The sequence below is a fragment of the Scylla paramamosain genome, chromosome 14 (genome assembly GCF_035594125.1).
Source record: "Scylla paramamosain isolate STU-SP2022 chromosome 14, ASM3559412v1, whole genome shotgun sequence".
NCBI classification, from domain to species: domain Eukaryota; kingdom Metazoa; phylum Arthropoda; class Malacostraca; order Decapoda; family Portunidae; genus Scylla; species Scylla paramamosain.
This window is the reverse complement of record NC_087164.1, coordinates 13,454,024-13,464,922: the sequence shown is the minus strand read 5'-3', so window position 1 is coordinate 13,464,922 and position 10,899 is coordinate 13,454,024. Positions and strand designations below refer to the sequence as shown.

The window sequence follows — 10,899 nt, the reverse complement described above, 5'->3', positions numbered from 1 at the left end:
AGGAAAGAAAGGTACACGCTTCCCTCTAGTCTGGGATGGTTTGGAAGGTGAGAAGGGAGAGGGAGAGGTTGTAAGAAGTGAGTAGGAAGGTCCGGAAGAAGCTTTGAGGGTGGAGAAGAGACGTGCCAAGGACTGGGAAAAGCTGGGCTGGAAGAGACTGAGAAACTTCTGGAAAAGATCGTTGGCTGTGAGAGATTTGGTTAGCCTGGGAAAGTTTAGAGAAGGTCCCATGTCAGATCGTAGACAGATGGACTGTAGGGGAGGAACAGAGGAAGTATGATGATATTGGACCGGATTGTTAAACGGTTTTGATTCTCACAAGGACTATTTTTCACAAGTCGCAAAAATCATTGGTGCTGTTCCCTTAGATATTTTTTTTCCCATTCATTATGCAGATTAGTTGCTAAACTCCTACTAGAATCATATAAAAAAAATCCTTGAAAACCCCCCACAATAATTTCTATAATATGTCAAAAGTAGTGGAGATAAGGGCCTCGAAATGCTTCAGAATACTGACCTTCATTACTACTGTATGAGGATTGGGTGTCTTCTGAGCTCTCATTACTGTCGCCTAACTCTCTCCTGTGAACAAAGCGTTAAAAGAACGTTAACTTCACTTTTACAAAATACATTTGTGTTTTGCTTTTCTTTTTCTCTTTTTTTTTCCGAAAGCTGTTGTATTTTCTGATTTGGTTCCATGAAGGGAAACATGTACGAGCTTTCTTATATATATATATATATATATATATATATATATATATATATATATATATATATATATATATATATATATATATATATATATATATATATATATATATATATATATATATATATATATATATATATATAGATAGATAGGTAGATAGATAGATAGATAGATAGATAGATAGATAGAGAGAGAGAGAGAGAGAGAGAGAGAGAGAGAGAGAGAGAGAGAGAGAGAGAGAGAGAGAGAGTTAACACTCTTATAATGCAAAGTAGAAATGATGATGATGATGATGAAGATGATTTTGAGTGTGTGTGTGTGTGTGTGTGTGTGTGTGTGTGTGTGTGTGTGTGTGTGTGTGTGTGTGTGTGTGTGTGTGTGTGTGTGTGTGTGTGTGTGTGCAGTATTCTTTTATACTCACTTGATTTTAGAAGCTTCACTGGTTAGGAAGATGCAGGCTGTACGGAGAGAGAGAGAGAGAGAGAGAGAGAGAGAGAGAGAGAGAGAGAGAGAGAGAGAGAGAGAGAGAGAGAGAGAGAGAGAGAGAGAGAGAGAGAGATTCAAATTAATATACCTATAATGAAAATCAAAACTGGCCCCACACACACACACACACACACACACACACACACACACACACACACACACACACACACACACACACACACACACACACACACACACACACACACACACACACACACACACACACACACACACACACACACACACAGACTGACACTGGAACAAAGCATAAAAAGATGTTAATATTTGCAGTGTTTATTTTTAAATAATCGTGATAGCAATATGACTTACTGAAAACAGTGACGAATACCACGCGTATCTTTCCCATCGCTTCTCCTGTCACCCCCTGAAAGAGAGAGAGAGAGAGAGAGAGAGAGAGAGAGAGAGAGAGAGAGAGAGAGAGAGAGAGAGAGAGAGAGAGAGAGAGAGAGAGAGAGAGAGAGAGAGAGAGATCGTATCATTATTATAAATGTAACTCGAAAAAAATACATAACCATGTGAATTTATATTATATACGCAAATTTTAAGAGAGAGAGAGAGAGAGAGAGAGAGAGAGAGAGAGAGAGAGAGAGAGAGAGAGAGAGAGAGAGAGAGAGAGAGAGAGAGAGAAACTGACGATTTTAATTTGTGTCAATTACAGAGACAAGACAATTAAGTGTCTGTGACGCTCCCTATTGCTAAAACGCTTTCAACATTCTCAGAAACACTTTTTCACAGGCCACTTCGTTTATTATCATTATTATTATTATTATTATTATTATTATTATTATTATTATTATTATCATCATCCAGGCTACTAGGTGTGTTTTTCTCGCTGATGATGCAGAGTCCTTGTTAATCAAACTATCAGTAGAATCATGACAGTACCACTGAAAACCTCTTTACCTTCCACCACAGACTCTTCAAAGGAGTCGAGATTAAAGTCTCATGAAACAGTGGAGAATTTGGTCTTTGATTCGAGTGTGTGTGTGTGTGTGTGTGTGTGTGTGTGCAAGAGCATAAGAAAAGAGGGGAAGCTGCAAGAAGCCATCAGGCGTACACGTGGCAGTCCCTGTATGAAACACACCTACCTTTTTCTTCCTATCATCCCCATCCATAAATTTGTCTAATCTTCTTTTAAAGCTTCTTGATTAATGACTCAGCAATAACAATCTGATTACTGAGTCTATTCCATTCATCTATAGCTCTATTTGAGAACCAATTCCTTCCTATCCCTTTTGTAAATCTATCTTCTTCAAGCTCGAACACAGTATTTCTTGTTCTGTCTTAATTAGTGATCCTGAGAATTCTGCTTATCTCATGTGCGTGTGCGTGTGTGCTTCCGATTAGGGTTTCCTGTCTAGTTTTAAATAAACTAGCATAAAAGAGAGAGAGAGAGAGAGAGAGAGAGAGAGAGAGAGAGAGAGAGAGAGAGAGAGAGAGAGAGAGAGAGAGAGAAAATAACTGCTTCATTACTAAAAAAGGGAAACGCACACTCTTTCTCTCTCTCTCTCTCTCTCTCTCTCTCTCTCTCTCTCTCTCTCTCTCTCTCTCTCTCTCTCTCTCTCTGTCACTCTCTTTTCCTCTCCTTCTCCCCTTCTCGTCTCCTCTTCGCCTCTCCTCGTCTCCGGCAGCCAACAGGATTTAGATTTCAGATCTAGTACGTACAGAACGTTCTTGTGACTCTTATCAGAGAGAGAGAGAGAGAGAGAGAGAGAGAGAGAGAGAGAGAGAGAGAGAGAGAGGTAAAATAACTGCTTCATTACTAAAAAAAGGGAAACGCTCTCTCTCTCTCTCTCTCTCTCTCTCTCTCTCTCTCTCTCTCTCTCTCTCTGATAAGATTTACAAGAACGTTCTGTACTAAATCTGAAATCTAAATCCTGTTGGCTGCCGGAGACGAGGAGAGGCGAAGAGGAGACGTGAAGGGGGGAGGAGAGGAAAAGGGAGTGACAAGAGGGCAGAGGAATGGGGGGACGAGAAGAGAAGAGGACGAGCTTTTTATCGACTAACCACTAATAACCTCATCCACTCTTTTCTTAATTTTCACTACCAATTTTTTTTTTCTGATTTCTTTCGTAACTAACTTTTCTCAAACTTCAGAGAGTTACTTCGTGTCCTATCTTTGTTACTAACCCTAAAGTTTGTGTTTATATCACCCCTGTTTTGTCCTTCGCGTCGCTTAGATTCCTTCAATAAGTCCCCTCTTAACTGCATTATTTTTAACACTCGTGCCTGAAGGTGGAAACGGTAGACCTCATAATGATAATTTCCTAAGGACTTAACAGTACCTGGTCATGTTTACTGTGCGACATTTCCTTTATTAGAGTGTGTGTGCCAGATGCAATGCGGAAACTAACTACAAGAGGTGGATACCGGGATCACCCTAACTGTGGTTTCTTCTGCGACAGACATTCCCATCATCAGCTATTAAAGGGTTAGCAGATTAACACTTCTCAGCCCATCATCTGATGCTCGTGCAGGGAGACGGAAGTCAAAAAGCGTCGATCAGATAACTTGCTTGTCGTTCATGATAGCAATATTTATTTATTTACTTATTTATTTATTTGTTTATTTATTTATTTTTGGGCATTGAAGGAACAACGCTTAGGACGATCCCAAGGTTCACCTGCCTTACTTTTCTGTGGAGTACGGATGGAGGATAGAAGGCCATCATGGTACACTTTGTAAGAGTCAGGCAGTACAGTGTGTATTGTAGCAGGCTGCCACACTATAAAGGATGCCCTTTCTTTGTCTCTTATCGTTTAAGCGTCCGGTGGCTCCTACACACACACACACACACACACACACACACACACACACACACACACACACACACACACGGTCACAATACCAATCGATCTTGAACTGGTATTTTTTTTTCCTTCATTTAATTGTGGAAAGTATTATCTAACAAGGACTGCCACGTGAAGGCCTGCTGGCTTTCTTATGTTTTACTTATGTTCTTTCTTATGTTCTACTTATCACGCGATGACGTCTTGTGTTTTGAAACACTGAGAATCTTATCTGCAGACTCCCTTAAAAGATAATACATGTACATCTTTACAAAGGGTTGCCAGGGATCGAACCCATGAGACAATGGAGCGTATTTTAGAACATTTCTGCGCCGCACCTCCACTAATTCGAAAAGGCTCTAGATGAAGTTACACGGGTTTTTTAAAGCTTTTTCTTATGATTTTATAGACAGATTAACAAGATTTCTGCATTACTAACAAGAGAAACATTCTTGAGAACCAGGCTAATGATTTGTGTGGCCTTTGAAGATAGTCGTGATGAGAGTTAAGACCGCTTCTGAATACGTGCCTTACATACGCTGTACAAACCGAGCCACAGCCCACTCTCGCGGAATTTTATCAGCCATCACTGGTCCGTATTCTCAAATGTTTGGGCTGTTACTTCAGGTCTATCTGACAAGCTTTAGTGGACGTGATCGCGACTTTCCAGTGTTTTCACGATTCTAGTGAAGAGAAAATTTCATGAGAACCGGACTCATCCTCCTTGTGGCCTTTGAAAATAATCCTGATGAGAATCCAAAAATAACGTAACCGAACCTAACTGAACAGCACAGACTCCAACCTAACCTAACCGAACTGAACAGACCCCAGCCTAACCTAACCGAACAGAACTTAACTTAACCGAACCTAACCAAAGAGAGCCCAATCTAACGTAAGCTAACCGAACCTAACCTAACCTAACCGAACCTAACGCAACCTAACAAATTGTTCTTGCACTGCTACATATTTACTGTGACCAGCTAGCTAGTCATAACATGGACGTCAGACATGATCAGTTGGGTTCTCATGGGTGCTTCTATTGGCGGTGCAGAATCCTTTGTTCAACTATCGCTACAAACATGATAAGCACTGTGGAAAGCCCGGTAAATACGGCCGGAAAAAAAGTCACCGAACTAAAAGGTCAAAGGTTCAAGTCTTACGTGGAAGAAAACCCTTCACGTTGAATGAAGCCTTTATAACTCTTTTCCCCGTCCTCCATTCCCCTCCCTCCATTAAAAAAAAGGAGGGAGGAAGGGTAGAAGCAGGGAGAGTACGTTGCATAAACTACTATTGCCTTTGAAATGAGTCACACCAAAATACACTCACCGATCGCTGTTACTGGTGTTACTGTAGCTTCTGTCACGTACAGTCGCCCCAAGAAGTGATGTCACCAGGTCCAGCAAACCTAACACAGATTAACAGATGGGGCCACATTCTGAAACACTTCGGTGCCGCACCTTCGCTATACATTCAAAAGGGTCTAGTTAAAGTGACACAGGTTTTTAAAGTTAATTTTTTTTTTTTTTTTTATGATTCGAATGACAGATTAACAAGATCTTTACTTTATTAAAAGGAAAAGACACTCTTGAGAACTCGGCTTATCATCTTTGTGGCTTTTGAAAACAGTCGTGGTGAGAGAGCAAAAACCACAAAGACCGAAAATAATTAAGGATGTGATAGGTGCAGGTACAGTAGCTGTCTCATGCTTATCTATTGTCCGGAACGGTTAGTACACTATGACATAACTCTAGAATAACTGTACTTGTGGTTTGTTTACCTTACGTACACACGTACATTGTAGTAGCGCTTCTTGCACGTACATAGTAGTATATGTGCGGTACAGCCATGGTCAGAAATCGAGTGACGTGCCACAGTCCCCTACACTGTGTTAATACTCGTAGTCAGGTTTTATGAGGAGGCTTTCAGAAGATCATAGGACTTAAGATTGAGGGTGTTTTCACGATTCTAGTGTTAGTTTAACAAGAATTATGCGTCATTAATACGAAAGATAGACATCTTAACACGACTAATCATCTCAGTGGCTTTTGAAAATAGTTTTGGTAAGAAAACAAAACGTTTTCAAAATACTAGCCTGATTACGGCATATTGAGAGAAGAAAAGAAGAAGAACATAAGATCATAAGAAATAAGGGAAGCTGCAAGAAGCGACCAGGCTTACACGTGGCAGTCCTTGTATGAAATATACCTACCTATTTCCATCTATTATCCCCATCCATAAACTTGTCTAATTTTCTCTTAAAGCTCTCTAGTGTTCTAGCACTAACAACATGATTACTGAGTCCGTTCCACTCATCTACCACTCTATTTGAGAACCAATTTTTTCCTATCTCCTTCCTAAACCTAAATTTTTCAAGCTTGTACCCGTTATTTCTTGTTCTACCCTGGTTGCTGATCCTAAGAATTTTGCCTACATCCCCCTTGTTATAACCCTTATACCACTTAAAGACTTCTATCAGGTCCCCTCTTAACCTACGTCTCTCTAAAGAATGTAAATTTAACATCTTCAACCTCGCCTCGTAAGGAATACTCCTCATCCCCTGTATCCTTTTAGTCATTCTCCTCTGTACTGATTCTAATAGACCTATATCTTTCCTGTAATGTGGGGACCAGAACTGCACAGCGTAGTCTAGATGAGGTCTGACAAGCGCAAAGTATGACTTTAATACTACTTCCGGCCTTCTACTTTTAACACTCCTAAAAATGAATCCTAGTACCCTATTTGCCCTGTTTCTGGCTTCTATGCATTGTTTCCCTAGACGGAGTTCAGAGTTAACTATAACTCCTAAATCTTTCTCGTACCCTGTACCTACCAGAGTTTGGTTGTTTAATGTGTACCTATTGTGTGGGTTTCCTCTACCTACGCTAAGCACTTTGCATTTATTGATATTAAATTGCATTTGCCATCTATCCGTCCATTCATTCGTTCTATCTAAATCTGCCTGTAAGGCGATGGCATCCGATTCTGACCTAATTAATCTACCTATCTTTGTGTCATCCGCAAATTTACTAACTTCACTACTAATTCCACTATCCAAATCATTGATATGTATTAGAAATAAGAATGGCCCTAATACTGATCCCTGTGGCACCCCAGTAATTACATGACCCCACTCGGATTTCGAGCCGTTTATTACCACTCTCTGTCGCCTGTCACTAAACCATGACCCTATCCAGACTAACACCTTCCCATCTATCCCGTGTGCCCTAACCTTTCTCAGGAACCTTTGATGGGGTACCTTGTCAAATGCTTTACTAAAGTCCAGATATAAGATATCATAATTATCACCATTAAGTACAGTACACCAGTAAGGTGTACTGCCTCGTACACCTTACTGTAAAAACTTAACAAATTTGTCAGGCAAGACTTCCCCTTCGTGAAGCCATGCTGTGACTGATTTATCAAGTTATGTTTGTCTAAATGTTCCCTAATGTTCCTCGCTATTATTGACTAACATTTTACCTACAACTGATGTTAACCTGACAGGTCTATAATTAGACGCTAAAAAAGAAGAGGGAGAAGGAGAGAGAGAGAGAGAGAGAGAGAGAGAGAGAGAGAGAGAGAGAGAGAGAGAGAGAGAGAGAGAGAGAGAGAGAGAGAGAGAGAACTGCTTTAGATCTGCAAAGGATGGGAGTCACAGAGGAAGATGCAAGAGACAGAAACAACTGGAGGAGACTCGTTCATGGTGCCAACCCCTGACATTAGGGAAACGGCGAAAGGAGAAGTACTTGACTAGTGAACATAACTGTACCTTTCTTCCAGGCGGGGGATGACAGCGTGATGCACGAAGGCAGTAGGTCTGGTGTGTATGAAGAATCGCGTCCGGCGTCGTCGTGGTTGGTGTCGACACTAAACGAGATATACATGGCAATCCATCCCGTCAGGATATGTGAGTGATGCCGTATACTTATATTTCTGAAGCCCTGAAATATTCGCGATTCTGTCACATTTAAGGGAACTGAACTACCTCTCTATTTGAAAACCACTTCCTTCCTATCTCTTTTTCTAATGTAACTTTATCAAACTTGAGCCAATTAGTTATTGTCCTAACTTGATTGCTGACTCAGAGGTCTTTCCTCATGTCACCATTGTTATATCCCCTATATCACTTTTTTTTTTTTTCATGTAGGAGGGACACTGGCCAAGGGCAACAAAAATCCAATAAATAAAAAAAATGCTCACTGAGATGCCAGTCCCATAAAAGGGTCAAAGCAGTAGTCAAAACTGATGAATAAGTGTCTTGAAACCTCCCTCTTGAAGTAATTCAAGTCATAGGAAGGTGAAAATACAGAAGCAGGCAGGGAGTTCCAGAGTTTACCAGAGAAAGAGATGAATGATTGAGAATATTGGATAACTCTTGCGTTAGAGAGGTGGACAGAATAGGGGTGAGAGAAAGAAGAAAGTCTTGTGCAGCGAGGCCGCGGGAGGTGGGGAGGCATGCAGTTAGCAAGATCAGAAGAGCAGTTAGCATGAAAATGGCGGTAGAAGACAGCTAGAGATGCAACATTGCGGTGGTGAGAGAGAGGCTGAAGACAGTCAGTTAGAGGAGAGGAGTTGATGAGACGAAAAGCTTTTGATTCCACCCTGTCTAAAAGAGCAGTATGAGTGAACCCCCCCAGACATGTGAAGCATACTCCATACAAAATAAAAATAAATAAATATATTCGTGAAGTACCAAATGACGTATTTAAGTTGTAGGCACGCGTGTGCTGGAGGAGTGATGATCGTGTGGAGAACAGTCAAGACAGGAAATAGTGGCAGTAATCGGTGTTGGCATATCATGGTTAGTTAAGCAACTACTTTCCGGCTTTCTTCAGTAATGATAAAGAAACGCTGTGGCTACAGATGAGAGCGCAACTATGACCCGCTTATTTAACCAAAGGCTAGAAAGATCCGAGAAGAACGAAAAGAAAGAAACAAACAAAGAGGAGAGAGAGAGAGAGAAAGAGAGAGAGAGAGAGAGAGAGAGAGAGAGAGAGAGAGAGAGAGAGAGAGAGAGAGAGAGAGAGAGAGAGAGAGAGAGAGAGAGAGAGAGCCCATGTAATTATCCCTTCTTAAAAGTTAAATCGGGGAGTGTTCCAATCAGGCTGGCCAGATTAGCGGCGGAAGTGCCTTTACATTCATCCTCCTTTAGTGAGCGCTTGCTTTAGTGATAGATTAGAGGCTAGGGGAGGTGGAAGGGAATGGTGCTTCTTCTCAGGGACGCTGTCGTTGAAGTTTTAACAATACTAATTCTGGTTCTGACTATTCCGGTTCTGGGAGGCTGTTCCATCTATTTATGACTACTGACGTTTAAAAGTTGTATCTCTTCTTGGCGGTGTCCTAGTTCAAGGAGCTTGGTGCCTAATTTCTCTAGAGTGAAGCTACTTGTGGGAGTTGACATTTTCACATCCTCTCCTCTAGGATATCCTGTTCTCAAGTGATGGTAAATCCTGAATCCAGATGTTGCAGGGGCTCTCGAGATATAAGGAACACAAGCTTAAGGGCCAGTGAGACGGAGATGACCGCTGAAGCCACGGGCAATCATAGCACATACTTTCAACTAACTAGCTTCACCTTACAAACATTGTGTATGTGACAAGACGGCAAGTAAACTGAAACTCTGCCTGATTGTGTTTATGCACCTTTCTATATGGATGACTGCTTTACACTAAGAATAAAGAGCACTTTTATGTATAAATCACGGGACATATTTTTGGCCTTCTATTGATCTCTTACTATACAGTGAAGCATGTTGTAAAGACCTTCTACAGTTAACCTTTCCAGGTTTCTTTAGGTATCCATTTATCGACCAATCCATAGGAAAGATGAACAGCTGGGTGAGCTTTGTGCCGACTGTTTCTAACTGGGGCCCGGGGATCCGTAGCTGTCCAAGGGAGTCTGTTTTCCTTGACATAGGTGATGCTGGATGAGGTCGCATTTCGGTCAGACAAGTATCACCTTTTTTTTTTTTATACTGAATTTTAAAATTATTTTGAGCCGCTACATTCACCGACTTGATAACACCTGATGAGGAAAGAAGATGGAGGGGAAGGCAGATTGTGATAGAGGGACATGCTGTGCTTAAAGCGGAGCTGAGAGGAATGGGACCCACTGAAGAAAATAAAATGGATAGGAATAACTGGAGGAAACATGAATGCTGCCATTCCCTTTTATACAAAACATATCACGGACAAAATTTCATAAGAACACGAAGAAGAAAAGAACAAGAACAAGAACAAGACGGCAAGGAGAGGGAGAAGGAAGAGTGGAAAGGAGAGATGACAAATGATGAAGTGTAGAAGGAGGATGAGAGAGAGAGAGAGAGAGAGAGAGAGAGAGAGAGAGAGAGAGAGAGAGAGAGAGAACAGGAAGGAAATAGATGATGCTGCAGCTGGGACTGTGTAGACTGTAGAGACACGGTAGAAAGGATGATTGAGGCAGTGAAGGAGCTCCTTGAGAGAATATGGTGTGCCAGATGTAGGAATTAGGACAATGATGTGGCGGACACTGTTTTATGTCTGTTTTTATCATCAGTGGCATAAAGATCAAATGTGTAGGTCCAAGATCAAGATCAAGTCATTCAAGTGTATTGAATGCTACCAATGCTAGGTAGAGTCTTAGAAAAGATTGGATTGAGTGCAAAGATAGTTAACATAGTGCAAAGTATGTATGTGGACACAAGAGCTAGATACAGACTAGGAGACATAGAAACAGACTGGGTGAAGAATGAGAGAGGAGTTAGGCAGGGCTGTTTATTGTCACCAACCCTTTTTAGCCTGTATACAGAGGAGCTAGCAGCCAGGAAGAATGAATGTAGGGGTAAGTGTGGGGAATGATAAAGTATGTGTGCTCCTTTATGCAGATGATGTAGTTGTTATGAGTGAATCGGCAGAT

General features: G+C 41.2%; 1 protein-coding gene across 9 annotated transcripts in view; it reads right to left on the bottom strand.

Annotated features, from left to right (window-relative positions):
- Positions 1-7,927, bottom strand: part of LOC135106891 (receptor-type tyrosine-protein phosphatase epsilon-like) — a 35,392-nt gene extending 27,465 nt beyond the window's left edge. For 2 of the 9 annotated variants that reach the window (XM_064016271.1, XM_064016273.1), the window contains exons 1-3: positions 7,775-7,927; positions 1,526-1,580; positions 518-582 (exon numbers count right to left, since the gene is read on the bottom strand). In XM_064016271.1, the coding sequence (XP_063872341.1) occupies positions 518-582; positions 1,526-1,580; positions 7,775-7,889 (235 nt within the window). In that variant the 5' untranslated portion in view covers positions 7,890-7,927. Of the gene's footprint in view, positions 1-517; positions 583-1,130; positions 1,168-1,525; positions 1,581-7,774 lie in introns of all 9 variants that reach the window. The other 7 variants (XM_064016274.1, XM_064016275.1, XM_064016270.1 and 4 more) reach the window with 7 other exon arrangements.
- Between the last annotated feature and the right edge of the window lie 2,972 nt (positions 7,928-10,899).